The sequence below is a fragment of the Zootoca vivipara genome, chromosome 6, assembly GCF_965207765.1.
Source record: "Zootoca vivipara chromosome 6, rZooViv2.hap1.1, whole genome shotgun sequence".
NCBI lineage: Eukaryota > Metazoa > Chordata > Lepidosauria > Squamata > Lacertidae > Zootoca > Zootoca vivipara.
The window spans coordinates 52344384-52370579 of NC_142589.1; the positions used below are offsets into that span (position 1 = coordinate 52344384).

A 26196-nucleotide genomic window follows, 5' to 3' on the forward strand; every position below is an offset into this window, starting at 1 on the left:
GATTGGAGGAGAGCCCGGCTTCTCCCAGCAGCCACCGCGGCCCCCTTATTTCCACCTAAATTTAATAAGGCGCTAAGAACTACGGACAATTTTGTGTGTGTGTGTGTGTTGTTAAATAAATAGCTCGGGGGCGTAAGACTTGTCCCACTGCTTAGAGTAGGTCCGGAAAGCACCCTCTTCATTTCACGACCGTGGGAGGTGGAGGGAGGGTCTGCGGCTGTCGAAAATAGCCGGATGTGAGCGAAGGCGAGGCAGCCACGCTCCCGCCGGTTACAGTCACTACCAGCCAGGCTTGGTTGCCATGGAGACAGGAGGCCCCAAGAACTTCATATCTCTTACTACAACCCGGAGATTTGAGGAGGGAGCAGTTATTCTCCCTCCCCCACAAAGATGATCCTGCTGCATTCATCAATCAAATACGAGCTTAAAACGGAAATGTTTTATTTTATAGATTTATGATAAGCCACCTTTCAAACAGGTGATATAAAAAGAGTAGCAACAAATCAAGGAATGCCCTTAGCATTAAAATGTACAAAATAAACCAGAATGATAAGGAAAAAGCAGTAAAATATATTGAAATGTTTTTTATCAGAAGGCTCAGCACCCCACCATACAGAGCAAGGATTTATTGCATCCAGTCTTGCAGTGGCATCTCAAATATTAAGGCTGCAATCTTATGCACATATATTTTATCAATTCTTATATTAGGCTGGTCCTAAGGAAGATGCCCAACTGTGGACTTTAGAGTGTATCCTGCATACAGGCAAAGTAACCTTACTGGGGCTTACTTCTGAGTATTGTAGACTCAGAATATAGGATTGCACTGTAACAAATTCATTATGGTTTCAAGACCACAGTCTACTTCATCGCGTTAAACCACCTTTATTCTTTGTTGAATAAATAGCAATGCACAAGATACCCTATGAAGCTTTCTAGCTATTAAATGCAACAAGTGTTTAGACCAGTCACAATGGGTCATTCTACACATTGTGGAATAGGTATATGGAGGAAACAAAATAATGGCAAAGTTGTTGTGCACCATGCTTTGTTACCGAAATTGTGTTTTATTGTGTGATGCTTTTAATGCAAGCTGCACTGGGAGGAAAGGTGGGATATAAATATGAGGACAACAACTGAAGCACTCCAAGGTGCTTATAAATACGCAGCCAATGTGATTATTGACAGAGTTTGTGTCACATGTGCAGATTAAGGAGGAGAAGCAGCAGCAGCAGCAGCAGCAGCAACAACAACCACAACCCCACGTATCCAGGCAAGGGAAACATCCCCTGGCTTGCGGGGGAGAGCAAAGATCAGACCAAGGCCCACCAGAATTACAGAGAGAAGGAGGGAACAGCGGCCACAAGGCAACCGCCCAGGCCGGGTCCTCCGGGTCGCTGGGGGGCGAGCGAGGAACCGTGAGCCGGCGCTGGGCTGAGCCTCTCCCAGGAAGGAGGCGTCGGGGAATTGTACCCGCTGCTCCTCCTCCAGGTCCTGGTGCTCCTGCCGGGCGGCCCCGCCATGCCTTACGCCAACCAGCCGACGGTGCGCATCACGGAGCTCAGCGACGAGAACGTCAAGTTCATCATCGAGAACACCGACCTGGCGTGAGGGCAGGCGGGGGCTACGGGCGTGGGGTCGGGCCTCCACAAGCCTCCTCCGGGCGGGTTCCTCTCTGGCCGCGTTGCCAGCCCTCTGCGCGCCTTGATCCCCCGCCCTCGACTCACTGCATGCATATCGAAGAGAAAAGAGCTTTGGCGGCTCAGAACAAAGGGGCGCAGCTAGTCTAGCAGCCACATCCCACAGTGGGAAGCCCGAGAGCAGGGCCAGAGAGAGCACTCTTCTCCGCCTGGGGATGTTCAGGATTCAGGGGGCTCTGGCCTCCCGCGGGGGGTGGGGGCGCAGCGCGTGGATGTTGGGGGTAGTAGCCGTGAATTTATTGTGCCGGATTTACGTATAAGCTAGATATAGCTGAATATATAAAGGATATATAGCTGGATATATAAAGGGCCCCATTACCTTCGGTAGCTTAGGGCCTCATCAAACCTAAATCCGGCCCTGGTCATAGACCTCATGAATTTTAAAGCCATCCAAGTTGCTGGCCCTCACCATGTCTTGTGGGAGAGAATGCCACTGTTTAACTGTGCTGTGTGAAAAAGTCATTTATCTGCCCTGAAGTTATCCCACATTCAACAGGTTACAGCATTATGGGGCTTTTTAGGTTAGAGAAAAGGCGAGGAAGGCCAGGACATGATGGAAGTTTATAAAGTTATAGATGCCGTAGAAAGTCCGCATAACACTAGAACATGTGGACATTCAGTGATGCTGAATGTTGGAAGGTTCAGGACGGATGAAGGAAAGTCCTTCAGGCAAGCGCATAGTTAAACTCCCACGGGAGGCAGTGATGGCTACCAACTTGGATGACTTTCAAAGAAGATAGATTCATAGAGGAAAGGGTTGTTGATGGCTGCTACCTGCAGTGGCTATGCTCTGCAGCAGTGCTTCTGAATACCAGTTGCTGGAAACTACAGGAGGAGAGAGGGCTGTTGTGTTCTGGTCCTGTTTGTGGGTTTCTGGTTGGGGCATCTGGTTGGCCACTGAGAACAGGATGCTTGGCAATGCAAGTGCTTGTTCTTCTGGTTAAAGAGATGCTAACAATATCTGTAGCATCTCTAACTATGTAATTGTTCTATAGAATATTAAAAAAACAGTTCAGAATGAATCTGTCACCAGCTGCTATGTGTAACATACCAGAGTCTATGCTATTGGGCACATTAGTGATCATATGCATGCATAAGCCTTGGATGAGGAAGACTCTGGAGAGTAGCATTTTGGGCAGATAACACTTAGAAACACATGCACACATCCTGTGCATCCCTAAAATACCAAGCAGGAAAGGACTATTGGTTTCCTCTGAAATTGACCCAGTCATCATTTCCCATTAAGTCTACACTGTGCTACTGAGTCTTAAATGACCTGTTTTCCTCAACACGACTTGGGGTTTTCCTCTTCAAACTGCCCCCCCCCCCGGCTCCACTTTAGGCTCCTCGGTTGCATTGAAAAATGATTCTCTGTGTTCTCCTCCATGGCCTGGTCGTGGTTCTTTTGCCCTGGCTGCCTTGTCTCAGGGCTCTGATCCATAGCAGAGTTTTAGAGGGAGATTGTACCCAAGGCACTTCAGAAATAGTTCGCAAAGCACGAGCTAAGAAGGGGGCTCATAACTTCACACAAATGGTTCAGAAATACAATTCAGTTCGTATAAACACTTTGTGGTTTTTTTTTTCTATTCTAGAGTAGCGAATTCCATCAGGAGAGTCTTCATTGCTGAAGTTCCCATCATAGGTATTTCCCATTTTATATTTTGTCTCTTCTTGCAAGATATTATATTGCTAGGCTGATCAAAGATGCTGGTGTGCATGCACACACATCATACACACACAATTCTGTCCTATTTCAGATATTGTGGTCCGCAAGCTGCACTCAGGTAGTCCACAGAAAGGTTGAGAGATCTGAACTTGGCCTTGCACTTGATTTCCCCCTTCCCTGACACTGGAGATTGAGGCAGTTTTTCCCAGGGTTGGATTTATCAAACAGACTAACAAAGTCCTGGCTTAGAGACCATGATTTTCACATTATGGTACTGGTGCAGGATGCTAATTAATTCCGCCATCCCAAAGAATAAAATTTAAAGGGGTTCTTTTCCAGAGCTTGGTCTGGGGCTTCTTAGTGGTCTTCAAAATGCAGCACTGTTTTTGAGTATGCTGGCTCTGAAGGGGGCATTTAAGTGGTCCACCAAGACCCCAATTTTCAAGCTCTCTTGCAAGGAAAGAGCAAAAAATATTATTCATCCTGGTCAGTAACCTAGATTTGAATGTATTACTTAGAAAAAGTTGTGCTTTCGCATGCTTCTCTTAATAGCATTGACATTTTCAGCTCTGTACTAAAATGGACTGCCAAGGCTTCTCTCAAGGCCCTCCGGAACTGTAGTCCTCTAAGGATATTCCAGGTCTCTAGCAGAATATTTTCAGCATCACCCCAGTCTGCAGTTCTCAAAGGAACTTGGGGCCACCCTTTAGAACCAAACCAATTAAGGTTTGTCATAGCCCACACAACTCCCATCAGCCCCAGCATCATGTAGCTGTACTGTCTGGAGCTGACAGAAATTGTAATCCGAATCGTATGGAGAGCGCCTGGGGAGAAGCCTAGTTTGAAGTGTAGACGTGCCTCAGAGCCCACATTCTCTTACCGTTGGTGGGTGAAAAAGTATTTTCTCATTTTGGGTTCTTACTGTCTTGTTTGCAGCCATAGACTGGGTCCAGATAGACGCCAACTCCTCTGTACTCCATGATGAGTTCATTGCACACAGGCTGGGTGAGTACGCAGAAGTTGGAATGAAGGAAAACAAAAAATACAACCCCTCATTACTCTTTAAAGAGGGGCAGCATTAGCTGTGGTGCAGCAAGTCTTGTAGTGTCTTAAAGACTAGCAAGTGTATTATGGTAGGTGCTTTTGCGGTCCAGAGTCCACTTCATGAGGTTCATGTGCCTATTGTTTTTTTACTTGTCACTTATAAAGCACACAAACTTTTAAAATATTGTACAGCGGTTGCACAGTTCGCCAATGTGATGCCCTCCAAATGCTGAACTATAACTCCGTTCATCCCATTGCCTCTTTCTCTTGCCTCTTTTTTTAATTACTATTTTCCAGATATAATCAATGAGATACAATAAGGTCCATAAAGAAACAAGGAAGAGAGGCACGCTGTTTTGTTATTTAGAAATCATAATTCCTTCAGCAAAAGGAATTAAAAGTGTCTCTCCATAAATCCCTGTGCATTTTAATTGTTGCAAAAACAATACATTTAAACCAAGCTGCATAAAAGTTACCAGATTGTTTTCCTTTTTCTCTTGATTGACTTGCATTAGCTTTTTCATAAGTGCTCATTCCCAAAGTTGTTGATCAAATCTCCATAAAAGCAGTCGTTAGGGATCTCCAATATCTTGCTATACTGATTTGAGTGGCCGTCAGCCATCAAATTAAGGGTTGAGCAGCTTGCCTTCCCCAAGGTTTCAGGTGGTTTCAGAGTAAGACTTGACATATATTGATCTGGCTGTATGTAATTTCCGTAGATTTGCTTGTAGCTCAAGCCCTGTTAATGCTTCATATTTTCATAGAAATCTTTCATCCATATAAGCCAGCAGCTTCCCAATTTTAGAATACCACCAGCCTGTCATTGTTATACAATTTGCTACCAAGTGAAAAATTTGCTACCGAGTGAAAAAAGAGAGGAATGAATGCAGGGTTTGGAAGGGCTGGTTTGGTGTGCCAGTTTTTCCATACAGCTAAATTAGCTCTTAAGTTTCTCCTGCATCTTGGGGGGGGGGTTCTATTCTATCTTCTCCCCGCCCCCCACCCCTTTTGGATACTGTGATCTTTCCCCAAAAAGAGACGGGCCCCAAATTTTAATAAAATGAGATGTATTAGGCATTTCACTATTTTATTAAGTTCCATCTGATGTTTTTTCAGTACCTTGTTGAGGTTTGTTTCCCCACCCACCCCATCCTTGTCTTTGGGGCCATTTCCTTTTTTTTACCTCCAGGATACTGTGAGCCACAAAAGTTACTCTAGTGTCTGAAATTTGAACAGGAAACTGTTTGTTGGTGCTGACTGGCTGCCTGCCTTCCAACCCTCACATTGCTGTTTTCACTCATTTCCTTCTTAGGTTTGATCCCACTTACCAGTGATGATGTTGTTGATAAGCTGCAGTATTCTCGGGTGAGTCTTGACCCTAGTCAGCAAACTAGATTTCTTGGAGGATCACTGTGGAAAGGGAGTCAGAGACAGAGGGCCAAAGGCCTCCCTCACCACTTCAAAGGGGCCTCTCATGGACCACTTCCTTCACATCTCTTTTGCTCCTGTGTTGGCCACCAGGGAAGCCAGAAAGGATCCAGGCGGGTCTTGTTTGTAATTCCTTGCTTACTTGCAGACAACCAGTATATCAAACCGTCATCCTGATTTGCTTGCACAAAAATTTGCAGCAAGATTAGATGACCTCGGCCATTGGTTGAACATTAATTCTGATTAGTTTGTGGCGAAATAAGACCATGTGGTGTCAAGCAAACATTATATCTGCCAGTTCATTTCCACGCCATTTTCTTATTAGTAGTAGTACATTTATATCCCAATTTTCCTCCAAGGAAGCTGATGCGCATGGTTCTGCCCACTTCCCATTTCGCTAAATGGTCATTTTCTGGGAATTGTGAACAGGAGGGGGTCTGTTGCCCTCTTGGGCACCTTTCATCTTCCCATAGTAGGAACAGGATGCTGGACAAGATGGGTCGTTGGCTCTGATCCACTTCAGGGGTTCAGTTGATGTTCCTGTGTTCTAGTTCTTGGGGTGGGAGAGTAGCAGCATTACTGATTTAGTGGGAGATGTTTTGAGTTGCAGTTGCACCATCCTGTCCTGCTATTCTTCCCGTCCCTTCAGGATTGCACCTGTGATGAATTTTGTCCTGAGTGCTCGGTGGAGTTCACTCTCGATGTCCGATGCAATGAAGACCAGACCCGCCACGTCACATCACGTGACCTCATCTCCAACAACCCCCGAGTTATACCAGTCAGTACAAATTTCCTGTTCTATCTCTGCAAAGTCTCTTAATTGTTTTTTTTGTACTGTACAAATAAAAGTGAAGAAATGTAGCAGAGCACCAGTGGAGGAATAAGAGAGGACAATGCCTCAAAGGTACCCCAAAATGCTGTACATGCAGTTTCCATTCATTTGGCAACCATTTGCATAACTAGTCCATGATTTCCTATGTCAATATTTCTAATCTGGATTTTTTCCAATATCTCTCCATTTTTCAATGGTTTCTTCCTGAAATGGCTGCAGCCAACCAACAAAGGGGGAAAAACTGATTTGCCCAATGTCTCCCGCTTTCTGATTCATCTGATCCAATTTGTCCAGTGTCTCCCGCTTTCTGATTGATAGAGCAGGTGGACAGCAGGACCTGTATGTATATGACGCCTGATGCCTTATACACCAGGGCTGTAACTCGGTGGTAGAGCACCTGCTTTGCTTGCAGAAGGCCCCTGGTTCAAACCCCAGCGGTATCTCTAGGTATGGCTAGGAAAGAACCCTGGAGAGGTCTGAAAGCCTGGAGAGCTGCCAGTCAATGTAAACAATAATGAGTTAGAATGACCTCATTATAAGGAAGCTTCCTATGCTCCTAAGTCAGGGTGGGCGAAAAGCAGATTGGGATCTAGTGGTATTCTGATCCAACTCTGCAGTCCTTGTATTTATGTGAGGAACTCAGTATTTAAGTTCAGAAGATGCAAACTGTCTTCCCGTGACCTCTTCTCTTTTGGCTCCACACAGGTGACGTCCAGGAGCAGAGATAATGACCCTAATGACTACGTTGAACAGGATGGTAGGTACCCAAACCAAAGTCAATCTACAGGCAGAGTTAGCAATGTGATTGTATTTTATCTCTATTCAGGTACAATTGTGTATGTTTTCTCTAGACATATTCACCTGCACATTATGGAAAACTCGGTTTAAGAGAAGATCTGTTGCATGAGAAGCAAGCTGTGTAAGGTGTAGGGAGGGGGAGTTCCATTCCCAGCATCCATATGCGCATATATGAGTAGGGAAACATGAAGATCGGATACCCTGTCCAGGAATAATGCCTGAACAGAGCTGGATTCTCTGCTCAAACTAGACCTCTTTGTTTAATTCTTCCTGGATTGTACCCAGGGCCGGCCCTACGGTAAGGCTGCAGGGCGCCGGGCCGCCAGGTGGGCGCCACGCTGCTGAACCCGCAGCAGCCGCGCTGGAAAACGGGGTGGGGGGCCGGAGCGATCTTCGTACCAGGGCGACAGATAGGCTTAAGACGGTCCTGATTGTACCCAGTCACATAGCCTTTGAGACCCAAGGCTGTGTTACTCAACATGGGATGCGAGATGGTCCATGTAGGTCCATGATGGTCCAACATGGGATGCGAAATGGTCCATGTAGGTCCCCTCCCACCTTTGCGTGAGCAGCACAACTGTTGGTATTGAGGGAGCGTCCTTGAACTAGATGCCAATATCCCTGCCCCAGCAGCCCCATGATAATACACCCCCATTTGGGCTTGTGGTGAGAGGTGATTTTGAAGGTACAAAGCATCACAGCTGTTTTACACCTCTTCACCAGTGTATCTCTGTGTGTGTTCTTCTTCTAGACATCCTCATTGTTAAGTTACGGAAAGGCCAGGAACTGAGGCTGCGAGCGTATGCCAAGAAGGGGTTTGGCAAGGAGCATGCCAAGTGGAACCCCACAGCAGGAGTGGCCTTTGAGTACGACCCAGATAACGCCCTGCGACACACCGTCTACCCTAAACCAGAGGAATGGTAGGTTTCCATAAAGAGGCGGTTCAAGTGGGGAAGACACAAAGCTGTCAACTTCTGGTTCTTGTTTTTCTACTCTTACTACATTGTTATTTTAAAAAGTTCTGAAGGATGTTCATCAGCATTTTAACACCTAATTCACATCTTTCCCCATGCAATGTTCCAGTTTCTCAAACTGGGACCACTTCATTCAGGTGGATTATAACATGTTTGTAAAAATACAATTAAATGTCATATATTATCTGGCACAGCACATTACAATTGCTAAAACAGGTGGGAAGGTCATTGAGTGGTCTGCCAAGACCTTCAGCAGTTTTCAAGTGGTCTATGAGGGGTTGGGGGAAGTTTGGGGGCCACTGTACAAATATGCATTTTTATGCACACTTTATGCTGATAAAAGCATTATTGTACATGGATTTTGGTTCAAAAACTGCATCACAAAATTTGGAGAGGTGCAATTTTTTTGTGATTCAGTTCCCAAACTGTTGTAGGGAGTAACAAATTCATGTTAAAACACAAATCAAACTCTTCCTCCCCACTGTATCTCTAGTTCAAATGAAAGCAAACAGTTTAGGGTATATTGCGAACTTTACATCTAACGTTATGCGGAAGAAACAGAGATTGGCAAGCCCTGTGGATTAAATTTTTACACATCCACACAAAGATGCCCCAAAATGGGGATGGGGAGCTGTCTTCCTGCTGGTTGCCCTGATCTGTCATTTTCTGTTTGCAATCAAGGTGAGAGATAAATGCAAGGTTAAATCACTAAAAACTGTAAAATGTGCTGAACAAATTTAGTATTGCATTTCCCCCTATTTTTCCCAATATTTATGGGATGAGGGGTAGTTTGTTTTCTCCCTATGGATTCAAAATTTCTGGAAATGTTCTGTCTCTGTTCTAGGCCAAAGAGTGAATACTCTGAAATTGATGAAGATGAAGCCCAGGCTCCATATGATCCCAATGGAAAGCCAGAGAGGTGAGGAGTTTGATATCTTACCAGCACCTGGATGTGTGTATGTGTGACATTATTTTGCCCTCTACATCTTGTAACAGCAAGTTCCACAGTTTAAGTATGTGCTGTATGAAGTATTTTCTTTTATCCTGAATCCCCAAGTTCTATTGTTACAAGAGAAGGAGTAAAGCTTTTCTCTATCCACTTTGTCTACATAGATCTATTATCTGTATGTTGAATATTGTGTTATAGCCGTAGCTCAGTGGTGGAGAACCTCATTTGCATGCAGGTTCATCTCTAGATAGGACTTGGAATGTCCTTTATCTTAAATCCTGGAGAGCTGCTTCCAGTCTACTTTGGATAATGTTGAGCTGGGACTAATGGTCTGACTGTGTATACATTCCCAGCATAACCCAGAGCACCTCTTCTTCCCTGGTGAGTGACTGTCATCAGCCTCCATGGAAAACTGAAGCACTTTTAGACATTCACAAACAACTGAGTTCCACTGCATCCTTCTTTTAATAAGCTATGCCATGAAGATAGTTCTCTTGAGTTTTCCTTACTGTGTGCTGGGGAACGAGCAAAGAGCATCTCTCTCTGAAAACATCTCTGGCCTCTTTATCCTCTCAGGTTTTACTACAACGTAGAGTCCTGTGGCTCCCTGCGTCCTGAGACCATCGTCCTCTCTGCTTTGTCTGGCTTGAAGAAGAAACTAAGCGATCTCCAAACCCAGCTGAGCCATGAGATCCAGAGCGATGTGCTGACCATAAACTGAGTCTTCTCCATCCCCCAGAGTAGCACCAGTTCCTGAGACACTTGCAATGTTAGTCAAGAGACTGTTGGCATGGAGACAGAGGCTGGAAGGCAAGACCAGACTCTGAGAAAGACTGTCTGTTGATGTGTCTCCTGCTGCTTTGGTCTGCAACTTCCATCAGCCCCAGCCAGCATAACTGATGGTCAGAGATGATGGGAGTTGTAGTCCAAAACAGCTGGAGGGCACCAAGCTGGGGGGAAGGCTGATGCTTCCATTTTCCCTACAGAGAACTATTTCCTTTCTTCTCCTCATTTTCCAGTGTGCATTGGGAACAAGGTTGTGCACAAGGCCATCCTCCACTTTTCCTCCCAACAGCACAGTTTGCCTTCGGTTCTTGCCCTGCCTGGGCTTTTGAAACAAACTTCCCCTGCCTAGCAGATGTACAGGTTACGCGACTGTTGTTTGATAGCATTTGCATTTATTACTTTTTGGAATTAAAAAAAAATCCTTTCCCCCCCTGCTTAACCATGTGTGAAAGCTTGTCTGATGCCTTGGGAAGGAGATGTCAAAGCACTGATTTCTTTCCAGCCAACATTAAATTAATGAAGGTTGCAGATTGTCGCTCTGACAATTTCCGTTTCAGCAGTTTTTATGACCAGGGAGGTCTGGAAAGCAAAGCTCAGAATATAAAACTAACTTCTAATGCAGGAATCTAGTAGCTTGAGCAAAAGTTTTAGAAAAACAACACGGTTCTAGCCCTGTTGCAGAACAAGAGGAAGCTGGGAAAATGACGAGCATTCTTGTTAAAACTTAACAAGAATTTACACGCCCTTCTCTTCCCCATTCCCTTTCTATTTGCGAAGTGGGAATGACTCTGCGGGTGCATAATAGACTTCCATTGCTTGCGCCATCTTTATCCTGCCCTTCCTCCCAAACACTAAAACACCCCTATGAAAATGTGTAGTGAAATGTGAAGCTTGAGAATCTCAGGTGAGAAGCCCCCAGGCTTCAGAATGGTTGCAGTATGGTTTAAAGAACCCTAATCCTCAGACGAAGGTTGTGTACCAGGAGTGCAAGGGAGAGGGGGAACTTCCCCCTCCTCTCCGTTTCACCCTCAAATTAGCTCTGCTGGGATGGGGGACCATCCTGATAAGAATTTGGGAGTGTGGAGCGGCAGGAGGGCTGCTGGTTGCTTTAAACTCCAGGATTCTCTGCTTCTCTTATTTATATTGTGAGTTCTGCAAGGGCAGGTCACGTCCATTAGTGTGTCCCAAATGGTCCCTTGGTTCTTTTAAGGATGCTACTGAGGTCTACCTACCTGATGAGTTGTGCTATTGTAAATGCTCACTAGAGGGCATCCTTGCTTTGTTTGATGAATGCTGAAGCAAAGTAAAAATCATTCCTTGAGTGGCAATCAGGTACCCGTTCTTTGTTATCATAGAAGTGATTCTGTAAGTTGACACCCTTTACCTCTTGCATGTAGCAGCAAGGGGGGATCTGTTGATTTGAGGAGAATGATCATTTTAGTAATAGCCAAAATGTCCAATATAGTATAATTCTCTCATTTCCACCTATTTATGTTTTGCAGTATGCAGTAATAAACTGTTCATATTTCTGGATATATATGCCTAAATATTTTAATTTATACTGAGTAATGCCCAATGAGTTTAAAACACACTATTTTTGAAAAAAAAATATTGTTACATTAACTGCCTGCCCCCCCAAAATCTGGAACTGAATACAAAGAAAATGAGAAGGGAAAGGAAATTTTAACTCAATTGCAAATGAGTTACTCCGTGAGTGCATTTTTAAAATTTCATAAAATTTATATGCCGCTTTTAGAAAAAAAAACTCAAAGCAGTTCCATTACACTTCAGCAATGGAATTTCCCCCTTTCCTTCCTCACCCCTTTGCAGCATGCCTATCCTAGTTCTGTTCCAGAGGGTGGGGAGCCCTCAAACAGATTCAGGGGGGAGTTCAGTTGCCTCAGAAAAAATCCTTCCATTACAGGAACAAGCTACTTAGTACTACACTAGATACCTTTCATAGTTCTCTGCTCCATAGCAGCTGTGATTTTTCACAGTTTAGTATGTGGATAGAATCTCTGATTTCATCATGGTTTGGGGGGAAAGCATGTAAAAATCACATAAATTCACAAGGATCTATGGCTTGAATTTATGTTTTGCAGGGCAGTGAATCCCTAAATCTGTGGTGGGGTTTTGTGCTGCAATATTTTGATCTAGGAGTGTTAAGGAGTGGACAGTTGTTTTGTAGGATTTCCCTATAAAAATTCCAGAGGATCCATGATCTGGATTCACGTTTTTGCACCATGGCAGCACCATGAAGTGGGTTTTATTGCTCAGTTTGTGAGCATGATGACTTCTGGGAGTATCCTGTATAAAATTTCTGAGCGTCCGTGACACGTGACACAACACATTGCGGGATCCATGGCTTCTGAGGTGCAATTCATTGTAAGGATGTGTGATCTGTGATTTGAGTCACTTTGGAGGGAACCAACCGTAAAAATCCATAGGTCCATAAAGATCAGTGGCAGCCCCACATGTTGATAACAGATACGCACTTTTGTTGCTGCTGCTGTTGCCTTTACCATTCTTTCTGTCTAAATACCCAGAGGATCCCTGCCTTGCGCCATGATTCACGACTCCCACCCCAGTGTGCTATAGTAATATTTATTTATTTACAGTATGCCCCACTTTTTTCCCCTGGCAGGGACTCGAGGCAGCTGACAGCTAAAACAAGAACTGCTGAAAACACGGGCGGAGGGGCGGGGACAAGCACCCAATCACAACAAAAACAGCAGGGCACCAGTCAGTTCCCCAAAGCTTGTCTTCACCTGCGGGCGGAAGCACTGTAGGGAGGAAACCAGTCTAACTGCCCTAGGGAGGGACTCGCAGACGCTCCCTTTCTGCCTGGCTGGGAGTGGGACCCCCTAGGGCGGAGCCGGCTTCGCCTGCCTGCCTTCTCCCCGCCTGGCCCAGATCGCGACTCCTCCTGCGCGCCAACCCCGGCTTCGAGAGCTAGCGAGCGCGGCTGCCTCCTCTCCGTCTTCGCGGCCCGCCCTTTCGTGCTGCTTCCGCGCCGCGTCCGACTCCAGGTGGGCGCTCGTCGGGGCCGCCGCCGCCGGTGGATTGCTGCCCTGCCTGCCTCCTCCGGAGACACCTTCCGTCCAGCCTCGGAGCGCCCTCTGGGGGATCCCGCTAGCCGCGCGCCCTTCGCGACGGCAGCGGCGGTGGGCGATCAGACAGCCACGTCCCGGGCTTCTGCGAGAAGCGGAGGTGGCGGTGGCGACTGCTTCAGACGGGGTCCCCGCGCACTGCCTCGGCTCGCTGTTCCTGCAGCCTGGCGCCGCGCAGCCCCATGCGCTCTGGCCACGGCGCGCTCTGCGAGCCCAGTTCCGAGCTGTGATTTGGACGGGGCGGGCTTGGGGTTGGGCACCGTAGGGCGAAGCTCTCTGACGGGACCCGCCTCTTCTTCCCTGTTCGGCAGGAACAGGCTGCGGCGGGCGCTATGGAGCTGGAGAGCCTGCGCGCCGAGGAGGAGCGGGAAGCCCGGTCCCAGGAGGAAGAAAAGGGCGAGGAGGAAGGCCGGAATCGTGCGGCCTGCCTGAGCTGCGACGGCCTCCACGCCACGGTGTCCAAGTGGATGCTCCCGGAGGATTCCCGGGCCACCTATCTGGAGAGAGCGAACTGCATCCCGCCGCCCCTCTTCATCCTGGGCATCAGCGTGGCTGAGGTATGGAGCTCTCCCAGGAAATGTTCAAAACTCTTCCTTAGTACCGCCCCCCCCTAAAATTCCAACCTATTTTTCACAATTTAGGATGGCAGTGTAATAGTCCAGGATGCCTTCTTCCCTGTGTGTGTGTGACACTTTGAATATGTGGTCTCATTTGCAGTCATGAGTAAAGTGTTCCCACTCCCTATTCAGTTACTTGGTGCTCACCTAGCTGTCAATATACAAAAAAAAAAGCTTTCATGAGATTACAGTACAGTATAGGATTTCTGAATGCAAGGATGGGATGGCTGAAATGAATTCTCTGCCTTGTCAGGAACCTTGCACTAGGAAAGCTAGTGTGTCAAGGAAAAGCAGTCCTCCATCCTCAATAAAAATGACTGCTACCTTTCATTGTGCAGGGATTCTTACTTTCTTCCTATGTGCATATTTACATGATCTTTTATGAGCATATAAAGTTCATTTCAAGTTAAGTGTCAGTTAATTGACAATAGAAATACTACTGCCTCTAAACGGGGAGTAAACATTTTGCTTTGCTGATCTCAGTTTACATGACTTTGGATGAATTGTGTGAATGTATTTAAACTAGAAATGGTCCAATGAGGTTCTGAAACAACACATACCCATCCGAAAACTTACTGCTGCTGAAGAATTGCAGGTTTCTTTCCAGTCTGCATTGGAAAAGAGCTCGGAAATCAGACTGCCAGGGTTCCTCTAGTCCACAGAGAGTGTTGTGTGTATAGAAAAGTTATATTGTCTAAGGCTGCTTAGCAAGGCAGATACTCAGATATTTCATAGGAGAACACTGGCAGCAGTTGCCTTATGCCAAGTAATGATAGTCCGATCTACCTCAGTAGTGCCTACACTGACTGGCAGCAGTGGCTCTCCAGGGATTCAGAGAGGGTGTTTTTTCCCAGCCCTCTCTGGGAATTGAACCAGGTTCCCTCTGCATGTGCAGCAAGTGCCCTGCCATAAAGGAAGACAAATATTGAGGCATGTGGTCACTCAGTGCCACTAGTATATGCAAATGTCTGGCTCCTTTAAGGCAACATAGAACATTTATTCGAAATAATAATTAAACTCACAGGTGAATACTACTTTTATTTTTATAAATGTTTAAAATTTGTAAAGGGAACATTTGCATGAGTTAATACTTCATTATCCCTTTGGAGCTGTGCCGGATGATTGGACGTTTGTCCTTACAGACTCCGGTGCTTCATGAGTTACATTATTTTATTCTTTGTTTTCTTTCTTTTTGTTATGTTTGCACTTTTCTTTTTGTAACAAATCAATGAAAATGATTAAAGAGGCAAAATGAATAAAGGAAGACTCCTCTATCTCTTTGCCCTCGGTGCAGACTTTCTGTGCTCCTAAACTTTCGGATGCACCAAGTTCTGGCAACTCTGAGATATGGGCGAGAGATATGTGGCAGCAATAGTTGCTCTGCTCTTCCATTGTTTCCCTGAGCCAGTCTGAGTCAGACTGCAACTCTCTCTGTGTTTCTTTCTAGGTGGTCGTGTTCATTTATTACGCGGTTTCGAAGCCCCAGAGTCAGTGGCTCACCCTAGACTGGGAAAGCAACCAGAACAGTCCTTTTATTTACAGGCCTGACAAAAGGAAGGAAGCCTGGAGATTCTTGTCTTACATGCTGGTGCATGCTGGGTAAGCAACCCATTGCATTGATTGATGGGAAGAAGACTTGGCCTGTTAAAAATAAAACAAAAATCCTGGTCTACGTAATCAATGCCTCGGTTAACTTTGGAAAGCGCAGTGGAATCCAACAGGCTTTTAACCCTCTGCAGTTAAGAAATGATTCCCATCTAAAAGAGTTTGGTTTGGAATGTGCATCCCAGACCTGTTAAGCTATAGCTGGGATGAGTTATGGAATATTCTTCAGTGGTCACCAGGATCTTCTGAATAGTTGTAGCCTGGGTACCCTTTTCTCCTAAAATGGTGCTTCTCTAGCTAAGCCTCAAGACAGCAGTACACCTTCTATGATGTGCTTAAGATTTCCAGTTTCGTGAGGCTTGGCCATTAGAGCAGCACCCATTCTCTTGCAGCCATGTTGGCCCTCTGGCACAAGTGACTGAGTGGGTGACTTGTTGCGTGCCCCACAAAGAAGGGGAGCAGGGTCCCTGAAGTCTTTCCCTTGCTGGAGACCTTGTCTCAGTTTTCATCTGGATCTAAACTGCCTTATGGCCCAGGGCTGTGTGTGTCAGCACCTGTAGTTACATAGCCGCCAGCACTTGAATGTGGATTTTGTTTTTGTCCTAATCAAGATAAACATAAGTGCTGATTCATCTTCTCCCTGTGCTCTTTTCCTCTGCAGCATTGAACATATCTTAGGAAACCTTTTCCTGCAGCTTCTCTTGGGGATCCCCCTAGAACTGGTTCACAAAGGTCACAGAGTTGGGTTGGTCTATATGGCAGGAGTGCTTGCAGGTGAGTGCAAAGAGAAGCGATTGGAAAACAAGCGACATAGTCGTGCCTCTTTCTATGGGCACCTGCCAGACTTGAGTGTTGACACTTGTGAGCACAAGACAACAGGCATGAGGATGGGCGATGGATGAGTCAAGGGGTGGCGTTTTGCAAGGTCACTTTGACTTTCAGGTGCATGTCCAGTTTCTTAATGCTGAAGCGTGGCCTGTTAGGCCAAGTGCTTGAAGGCAGCATTGCCATTATTACCATATTGGCCTGAATATAAGCCTCACTTTTTTTTTCCCAAATCCGACCGTGAAAAGTTAAAGTATGGCTTGAATTTGCGACCTTGCAAAAACTGGCTTTTACGATATCGCTGCTGAAACAGACATACGGTAAAATGGAACAAAAAAAAGTTTTATTGCCAATTTGCGAGCTTGAGACTGTTCATCTGCCATTTACAGGTATGAGTGCCTGCGGAATTGTAGCAATTGAATAGCGATTTGCGATTTTAGCGATTGTACAGTAACTTTTGCGGGCTTGCAAAGGCTTAAATTGGCTCGGAGTTGCAATTCTACCAACCACAGTGATTTTCAGCCTGTGACCCAATTTTAAGGGAGCAGCTTATATTCAGGTTTTTCCCCTTCCCCACTTGAATTTTAAAGGTGTGACTTAGGCTTATATTCAGGCCAATACGGTAATTAACCTGTCACAATCCTCTTCTCCCCACCACTGTTGCAGGTTCCTTGGCAAGCTCAGTCTGTGATCCTCTCCAGGGCCTGGTAGGAGCATCAGGAGGCGTCTATGCTCTCATAGGAGGATACTTCATGAATATTCTAGTGGTAAGGAGGTTGCTCAGGATTCAAGTGAAGTTTTTTTTTTCAATTGGGGTTGGTATCAGTAAAAATATAACTACTCAAAGGTAGACCAGACCTGTATTGTTGTGGGTGCGAAGCCTAACCTAATCCTAACTCTCTTTGCTCTATGGGGAAACAATTCTTTTAGGCACTTAGTTCTACAAACCAAAGCCCTGTGAGGAACAGTTGAAAGAGCTGGACATGTTTAACCTGGAAAAGGAAAGATTAAGAAGAGCAGCTCTCAAAAAAATTGAAGGTCCATCAAGCAGAAGGTGGAGCAGACTCTCATTCTCTTTTGCTCTATGAGGACGAGACTAGAACTTTGGGGGGTAAAGATGGCAGGGGAGCAATCAGGAGAAATGCCTGAATGGCAACAGGTTGTCAGCTGATGAAGAGGCTGCCCCAGGAGGTGATGGGCCATTTGTAGTTGCAGAGCCTGCATTGCAGACTCTGCCCTCAACAGAGGAGTGGACTAAATCACCTTCAAAGTCCCTTCCAATAATATGATTGTATGAAAATGCAAGACACCTCCAGGACCCATCTCTCAGACTCACCCAGATGTTTCAAAGATACAGGAGTCCCATACCTTCTCTCCCCTTTAGAAAATAGGTGTTTTGGTGGTGGTGGTGGTGGTGGTGGTGAGGTAACATTTGAATCATAGAAACATAGAGTTGGAAGGAACACCAAGGGTCATCTAGTCCAACCCTCTGCAATGCAGGAATCTCAGCTATAGCTGCCATGACAGATGGCCATCCAACAGCACCCTTAAGAGGTATGGGGTTGTTCAAAAATTTCTTAATGTTTTTGTTCTTTACAGAACTTCCGAGAAATGATTCCGCTCTTTGGAGTTGTCAGATTACTCTCCATACTCCTCATAGGTATTTTTTAATGTGTCCCATTCTGATCTAATCTCTCTGCCTGTCTGTAACCCCTTTTACTAAGTCAGCCTCTTTTTTCTGCCCCATGCTCACTTTGACATACCTACAGTTCTTCTTTTAAGTGACAGTTTATTTACATAGCTCCTTATTTGTTTAATACCATGCCTTTTATCCCTGAAAATCAGAGTGTCTAACGGAAAACAATTTAATACAGTAATTCAACGTTAACATCCACAGTTTGGAAGCAGAACAAAGTCTGGTGGACTGTTTTCTTTTCAAAGAAGGTGACCCTTGCTTAACTTGGCTGTAAAAATCATTTTAAGGCATAGCAATTATGGCTGAGCCATACAATTCAGGCTCTTCTTATATCTACAATGGTCTGCACCACCACTACCAACTTCCAAAATTTGTCATTTATATATAAAAAGATTGCTCTTATGTGCTTCCTCACTTGTGGTGCCATGATCACAAATTTATTTCCCCCCCCCTGTCTTCTCCCATCCACCCCCATCCCTGCTGTGATCATGATAGCAAAGTATTTTTGTGGCCTCTCAAATTTGTCCCTTTAAACTTATTTATAAAATTAGTTTTAGATTTACTTTCAATGTCTGCTTCGATAGGTGATACTGTGATGATGCCAAAAGATTGGGGTTTTTTACCCCCACAAATTTGTGTGTGTTTTTTTTTTAAAAAAAATACTCACTTACTTACCATTCCTAGGGGCCCCCTGCTGTGATTCTGTGAGGCCAAAAAGTTGTTGTGACATTCCCAGACTCCCAAAATATGTCTTTGTATAAAAATTTTTTAATGGTGATGCCCTCTTCTACATTTTGGCCCTTAAGGACTTGACCCAGTGGGTCAATGTGGGCCTTGTGCTCCACTATCCTGTCAGTGGTTCCCAGGCACTCTGGGAGCAGTCTGTCATAGGCAGGGTGGATGCTCAGAAGTGTTTGAGGCCTTGCCCAGTTTCCTTCTGACCACTTGTCTTGTTTTCCTAGTTGGAACTGACGTGGGATTTGCTTTGTACAGAAGATTTATTCCTGATAAGTCTGCGCCTCAGGTAAGCGTGTTTCCTGTGGCAGAATTTCACCGGGCTCTCTCAGCTTTTCTGCTTCGTTCTGCTGGTTCGGGAAACTAACTTGGCATTCTCTTATTTCCCTTCACCAGATGCTCCTCCTTCCTTCAAGGGCTGAGTACTTCCACTCTTCCTGCTGTTGGCCTTTGTGATTGTATGATTTACCTGCAGTCTTCTTGTGCTCTCTCTTCTTCCTCTCTGGCACCTTATGCAGCAGGGTTAGAATGAAGAAAGGCCTATCCTGCGGGTCCAGCCCAGTGGCTGCTTTGGAGCTTCAAATAACACTGGAAGGAAGCTGAGGGGCACTTTGCATGCTGCAGGTTGCAGAGGAAAGCGGGTGGGCGAGGAAGCCTGAAGAGAAGTGGCTGCATGTGGGAAGAGAGTCCATGAAGATAGGGCCGAATGCTCTGGGGGAATGCTCTCACCTGCATGCTCTGTGGGAAGGATGATTGGTCTCTTGAGTCAGCCTGCCAATGCATTGGAAGGAAACCAGCATGTTCTCTTGATCCAAACTGGGGGGTGGGGGAAAGGTTCTGTAGCTGGAGTCAGAAAAGCTGCCTAGGAAGGGAGACCTGGCTTCCAGCAGCAACCAAGACAACTAAAAGCAGTTTCTACTAGGGGGTGGGGGTGGGGCATGTGGGGCTCACTCTGAGGTGGGTGCCTCCCTCTAGCATTTGTTGTGGGGTCCTCCTGCCCCATCCTTGCAGTCTCCAGCTGGTTCCCCTTTTTTGTGGGTTCCCCGGGAGGAATTTAATATCCCCCCCCCGTTGCATCAGTGCAAGCATTTCTCCTTGCCAGGAGTCTCCTCTCCCCCCATGTTGTCCTGGGAGTTCTCCCAATCCTCCAGAATGGATTTGGGGGAGTGGGGAGAGAAGGTGGGAGGCCTATTACACTGGATAGCATGCTGGGTTTCTCTTGCCTGCAGCATGTCGGTAGAGGGGCTAGAGCTCTTGGGAGCTCTTCTTGCAAAGTCCTTGACTAGGGCCATTGTTCCTGCTTGCAGCCCCCGACTTCCACAGTACATACTGCAGAACACTTGCTGGCAATTCTGCTCTAACCTTCATTTGTACTATACTCGCAGCCTCTGTGTCATGATCGCTGCGTGATCCTCCATCCTAAAGTGGAACACCTGCTAAGTGTCTCTGTTTTGTCTCTTAAGGTTTCCTTTGTGGCCCACATTGCCGGAGGCCTTGCTGGGATGTCAATAGGCTATGTCATATTCAGCTGTTTTGATAAGAATTTCATTAAAGATCCTCGATTCTGGGTCTGCATAATTGCTTACTTGGCATTTGTAGTGTTTGCTGTATTGTTCAATGTGTTTTTTTCACCAGCAAACCAATAGAACACGTCACCTGACAATGGCTAGGCAAAGCTTGAAAGGACAATATGAAGTGATTTTCTTTTCTATGGGTGATATTTCATTGCAACAGTGGTTTTTGTTGTTGTTGTTTTTAAAAATAATCACTATCTTGCAAAATTCAAATGTTGCACTTCAGTGCTCTGAAAATATTTCTATTGTATTTTAATATTAAACTGCAATGCATTTTCATTACTTCTTATGTTTGGAATTATTTTGCTGTGCCATAGCATTTGCACAATATGATAATATTTTGTTCATATATGAGCTTGTCATTCTCTGGACACAAGTGGTCCTGCATGTGATCATGTCTTTCCTTCTTGAGATCAAAGAGATCAGTTTTGCCCAATTCTGTCCAGATAGTCTGCCATGTTCTGACTACAGATACAAGAGAAATAGAAATTTTGGGGGAAGGCAGTGGGGTGGGGGATGAAGCAGATTATTTAGACCCATTTCAGTTTGGCTGTAGGCCTGCAACAGCTCTGGTTGCTCTCATTGATTATCGAGAGAGGGGTAGGTAGGTTCTTCCCTGTGGATTCTTCCCAGCCTTTCAGTGGTTTTCTATACCATTGACCACAGTATCCTCCTGAAACAACTCTGTCGGGTTGGGGGGGGGGTTGCAGTGTTATTATAGTGGCTTTGTTGCCACTTTAAAGTTCCCACTAGAGAACAGCACTAGAGAACAACAAAATTCCCCTTCTACACAACTGTTAATGTTACAGAATCTCTGATGTTGAATGAGGAAAGTCCCTTCTATTTACAGTGGTGCCTCGCTAGACGAATTTAATTCGTTCCATGGGTCTTTTCTTATAACGAAAAATTCGTCTAGCGAATCCCATAGGAATGCATTGAATTTTTTTTTTATTCTTTTTTGCCCATAGGAACGCATTAATTGAATTTCAATGCATTCCTATGGGAAACCGTGATTCGCTAGACAAATTTTTCATAAAACGAATTCGTCTAGCGAGGCAATCTCCGCTCGAAAAATCCTTTCGTTAAGCGAAAATTTCGTTAAGCAGGGCATTTGTTAAGCGAGGCACCACTGTATTCTAATTACTTGCCAAAACTTCCCTGCAACAGGAGAGGTGACCTGTTCTTCATTCTGGTTCAGTTGTTGTCCCACTAAGTAGCAGATTAGAGGTGACAAATAGCTGGGGTCTTGAGTTAACTGAACCAATGTCAAGATTAATCCACTGGCTTTTAAATTGTGTGTTCGTTGAAATGTTTAGACAGCCAGTTTAATATAAAAACACTGCAAGTTAAGCCAACTTTAGGTAAGAAAAGCTTTTTGCTATTGGATCTTACAACTAATGAATAAGCTAGGCTCTTTTAACCAGGCATTCTTTGTGAATTGCCAGTAGAAATTGGTAAACTTTGGAACATTTTGCTAACTCCTTTTTGTACATGTGAAAGTTGGTGCATATTTGGGAAGAAAACTGGGTGTGTTACAAAATGCACTCTGGAAGATTGGCTGTTTGCAGGAATAGCTTCAGTGGTTGTAGCACTGCCTTTTCATGTGGGGAATGGATATGATAATTACAAGTGGTCTGTCAGGGGGTCCTGGCCAGAGCAAGGATAAATGACTCATGTCCTTTTTATAGACAGGAGGGAAAGGGCAGCAAGCTCTAAGCAAACAGGGTTCCCTCAGGGTTATTCAGAAGGCACTTCCGAGGACTTAGGGAGTAACCCCTTTGCCCCAGCCAGCCATTTTTATGCAGCAACTATCCTGAGGTTCTTTTTAAAATGTATTCAGCTCTGTCTCCTGAGCTGCTCTTGGCCAATAAGGTTAATCTCAGGCTGGAGATATTGGGGATTGAACCTGGGCCCTCTGCATACCCCTGAGCTACGACTGTCCCTCACTGTACCTCAAAAAGAGGTTCCTGACTCTCTGCAAACACAGATACTAAAACAGGGAACATCTGTTTCCTGGAATGACAAGGAGAGGCCAGATCCAGTAGAATTATTCAGCAAGAAGTAGGTAATTCAAGGAACGGGGTGGAGGAAGAGTCATTCAATGGACCAACTTCAATTACTGAAGCTGCATATAAAACCGGGAGAAATCAGTTGCTGAAAGGCCTGTGGTGAAGGAGAGGCTGGCACAGAGGATTTGACTGCACCGGGGCCTCGTTTCATTTAACTATGAAATCGGACGTGACCGATTGATTGCTACTCAGTGCCAGAACATGATATTGATCCGCTGCTGGGAGCTCTCTCCATCTGGTTGTTTGCTTGTCCTCTGCAATATGTTCCTTAAATTGTGCAAATTAATAAGGTGGGAGGAATTACAGGTGCTCCTGGCTTGCTAGTAATTGGAAACAAGCTAATTATTTTTGTATGCCATTATTGTGTGCCTGTCTGATCCAGATCACCCTGGACTGTTCAATACCAGTGAAAAGAAACGAGCTAACCAACTGATTTAAATATTGGCAACATGTTTAGTTATTGCTCTCTTCCAGAAAGCAACAGCCTTCTTGCTTGCGCTGTGGGCCCATTTAGAAGCTGCGTAGATGCATATTGATTGCCTCCTCTTTCAAAGAAAAGAATGCACAGGCTCCAAGGAGAGAGGACTCCAGAGGGTGAAAGAAAAGACACTGCCTTAGTTATCTGCCATGTGAAGAAACAAGCAATAAATGGTGGGATACGTTTACCAAGCTAGCCAAGCCCTGTACAGTATAGGAGCCTACCCTCTGAGGAGGCTGCCAGGGTGTCAACTGGATTTTCTGTGGCCAGGACATCTCATGGGACTAGGCCCTTAACTCTATTGGCATGTTCTAAACCAGGCATCCCCAAACTTGGCCCTCCAGCTGTTTTAGGACTACAAATCCCATCATCCCTAGTTAATAGGACCAGTGGTCAGGGATGATGGGTATTGTAGTCCCGAAACAGCTGGAGAGCCGAGTTTGGGGGTGCCTGCTCTAAACAAAGTAAACTACTGGCAAGAACCCATTTCACTGAAGGCAAACCTTGCATAAGAACCAGGCAGGCTAGCCCACCTGAGACCCCACGTAAAAAAAGAAAACCACTCCTTTTGTCCCAGAGTTTTCTGCTGTGAATTGAACATCCATTTCACAACATCAATTGGTACTTCAATTAATTACCCTATTAATCAATAATCACTCCCAATTAAAATAAATGGGGTTTGTTGTTCCTTTCAGGTGATGGGTCTTTCTCTTGTGGAAGGTGAGCAGGGTAACTGATAGAGGCAGTCAAGGACAAATCAGCCAGCAGCTTTTGCAGGCTACTCCTTGCTGTGCCCGCTGTGATGCTGCAAATACAAACTGTTCCCAGAGGCTGCAGGCAGGGAATTTTTTTGGGGGGGGGCGGGGGGTTAGAGACTGCATTTTACTCCCAGGGAACTTTGTGGGAACCTGCCTGGAAAGAAACAGAGACAGCATAATTTCCCTTCCTTTCCAGGGGCTCAGGGTAACACAGTTGCAGGCTACAGCAGTAGTGCCTTTTGGACCTGGAACAAAGTCCCCCCCCCCTCACTGTGCCCAGATCTTCTGAGAACTGGAAGGATTTGAAGCATGTGGAGTTTTTTTAGACACTTTAAAGCACTATAGAAACATTATTATTCTACATTGTCCCTTGAAGCCCAGGCTGCCTCGATGGCTAGGAGTGCTGGTTCTCATCTACAGCCGGTTCACCAGCTATGGTTCCTTTCGGACAGAGATTACTTCGCCACAATACTCCATGCCTCTGGTTACCTCCGGATTGGATTACTGTAATGTATGGCTGCCCTTGAAGACAACTAGGAAACTTCAACTGGCCCCAAAGGGCTGCCAGTTCATTTTGGGGATCAATTGAAGGTGCTCACACTAATTATTTATTTCATAAAATTTATATACTGTTTGATTGCAAAAACAAACAAACAAGCCAAACCTGAAAGCAGTTTACAATAAAACTATGAAATTATCAGGAAAAGCAGTTAAACACCAAGTATTTAAAGATTCAAAAAACCTTGATGAATTCAAGATGCACCCCCACCTTGTTATTTGGTGGGCTGAGAAGGTAACATTTGAAACTGGTCTCCTTGGCCCACATTTGGTCCTGCCAGAATATCTTCCTCTATACACCATTCCAGCCATCATTATTCAACAGCTTTTGCTGCAGGGCAATGGGGAACATTTTTCCTACAGCAAAGGCAACATGAACTCTGCAGAGCCTCATGCGAACATTTCTTTCCCCATCCCACTTTCCACCCTGTGACAAAATGCAGGCTCCACCCCACGGTTTCAGTGCCTGCCAGCTGTTTCCCGCCTCTTGTTTTGTTCACCATCTCATGTGATGAAGAGTTCCGGAGAGCTCAAAAGGATCGCACACAATTTTGTGACATGCTGGTTGGCCTAATATATGGCCTTAATGTGGATTGTGGGTTTCTTGCTACCTGTTTTTGGAAATGGAATAAAAAGGAGAGCCATGGCTCACATCAACCTTGGTACCAATAAGATGGTAAGAGATACAGCCTGCCAGCCTGTTATCCAGAACTGGGAGTGGAGGTCAGTTATTTGAACATAGCCTGGATGATTATTTCCTTTTGCCTACGGCAATTGTGATGGACCAGAATATCCAAGAAGAAAAATAAACTGCACAAAGGCACAAGGGTTGATCTCTTCAGTTCCAGGGTTTTTGCTTTTACAGGTTGGTTATCATTTTGCTCCGAATGAAAATTTGAAAAGCAACTGCGGCTGCAAAGGGCTGATTGATTTGTGTGCTCACGTTCCATTTTTTTCCCATGAAGAAAAAAAATCCATCACAGTTTTGTAATGCCTATGGAATATACAGAAGGTGAACTAGTTGCAAGAATCCACTGCACTCTTTCAGAATTTGTTTTCAGCTGAAAAGGTATGTGTACTACTAAAATAGTGAAACAAAATACAAGAAGCCATCAGCTTCTTTCAGGGAGCAATGCTTGCAAAATATGAAAATCTGAATTGTGGTCAAGATGCATTATATGCAACCACCTCTTGCAAATGACTGGATATATTGGTAGAGACTCATGTAGTTTTTGTACAAGTAGAGATTTCTTTCAATCTTTGTTAGAAAGTTGGAGGCTCAATATGGGGGAAATATTAAAATATTCTACTTTTCAAAATGGAATTTTAAGTCTTCACAGTTCTCCCATTGGAGGGATGTAGAAAGCATCCCGAAAGATCAGTGTTGGGACCAGAGTTTTTTAACTTGTTCCTAAATCACCTGGTGTTAGAGGTGAAAAGTGAGGTAGCAAAGTTTGTTGATGAGACCCAATTATTCAGAGTGGTTAAAAACAATAATGGATGTAAAGAAGCTCCAAAAGAATTTTTCCAAATTGGGTGAATGGGCAGTAAAATGGCAAATGAAATTCAATGTAAACAAATGTAAAGTGATACACACCAGGGCAAAAAATTCCTAACAGCATATATGCCTGTGGGGCCCTGAATTGGCAGGGACTAACCAGGAACAAAGCCCCGGAGTCATAGTCAATTAAAAAGATGTTGACTCTGTGCAGCAGCAGCGAAAAATATAAATTCCATGTTTGGAATCATTAGGAAAGAATTGAAAATAAATTATCCATATCATGTTGTAATGCGAATCTGTGCTGCAAACACACTTGAAATACTGTGTACAGTTCTGGTTGCTCATCTCAAAAAGGATTTTATAGAGTTGGAAAGAGGCAACCAAAATTCCCAAGGGGATCATTGCAACATTTGGGCCTTTTTCATTTTAAAGAAAAGGCAAGAAGAAACATGATAGTGGCGTATAAAAATATGCATGGTATAAGAAAATGGGTGGG

General features: G+C 45.0%; 2 protein-coding genes across 3 annotated transcripts; both read left to right on the plus strand.

The window, feature by feature from the left end:
• Positions 1–1482: 1482 nt before the first annotated feature.
• Positions 1483–11709, plus strand: POLR2C (RNA polymerase II subunit C). Its single transcript, XM_035119936.3, has 9 exons — positions 1483–1604; positions 3290–3339; positions 4300–4368; positions 5720–5772; positions 6485–6613; positions 7373–7424; positions 8217–8385; positions 9284–9358; positions 9965–11709. The coding sequence occupies exons 1-9, from the start codon at positions 1519–1521 to the stop codon at positions 10107–10109; spliced, it is 828 nt and encodes a 275-aa protein (XP_034975827.1). The 5' UTR covers positions 1483–1518; the 3' UTR covers positions 10110–11709.
• A 1184-nt stretch (positions 11710–12893) lies between these two features.
• RHBDL2 (rhomboid like 2) lies at positions 12894–20618 on the plus strand. Of its 2 annotated transcripts, none has more exons than XM_035119934.3 (8): positions 12894–13203; positions 13596–13841; positions 15349–15500; positions 16168–16280; positions 16998–17098; positions 17931–17991; positions 18990–19051; positions 20226–20618. In XM_035119934.3, exons 2-8 carry the CDS (start codon positions 13617–13619, stop codon positions 20406–20408), a joined length of 897 nt encoding a protein of 298 aa, XP_034975825.1. In that variant the 5' UTR covers positions 12894–13203; positions 13596–13616; the 3' UTR covers positions 20409–20618. The 2 variants fall into 2 exon arrangements, with proteins under 2 accessions (XP_034975825.1, XP_034975826.1); XM_035119935.3 differs by having other exon boundaries at positions 12896–13203; positions 19159–20618.
• Positions 20619–26196: the final 5578 nt, after the last annotated feature.

Excerpts from the sequence above, each read along its gene's own strand:
- POLR2C (XM_035119936.3), top strand. The coding sequence starts at position 1,519 with ATGCCTTACGCCAACCAGCCGACGGTGCGCATCACGGAGCTCAGCGAC. Across the intron at positions 1,605-3,289 it reads ATCGAGAACACCGACCTGGC|AGTAGCGAATTCCATCAGGA; the intron begins GTGAGGGCAGGC and ends TTTCTATTCTAG. Across the intron at positions 7,425-8,216 it reads TGACTACGTTGAACAGGATG|ACATCCTCATTGTTAAGTTA; the intron begins GTAGGTACCCAA and ends TTCTTCTTCTAG.
- RHBDL2 (XM_035119934.3), top strand. The coding sequence starts at position 13,617 with ATGGAGCTGGAGAGCCTGCGCGCCGAGGAGGAGCGGGAAGCCCGGTCC. Across the intron at positions 13,842-15,348 it reads TGGGCATCAGCGTGGCTGAG|GTGGTCGTGTTCATTTATTA; the intron begins GTATGGAGCTCT and ends GTTTCTTTCTAG. Across the intron at positions 19,052-20,225 it reads CTGATAAGTCTGCGCCTCAG|GTTTCCTTTGTGGCCCACAT; the intron begins GTAAGCGTGTTT and ends TTGTCTCTTAAG.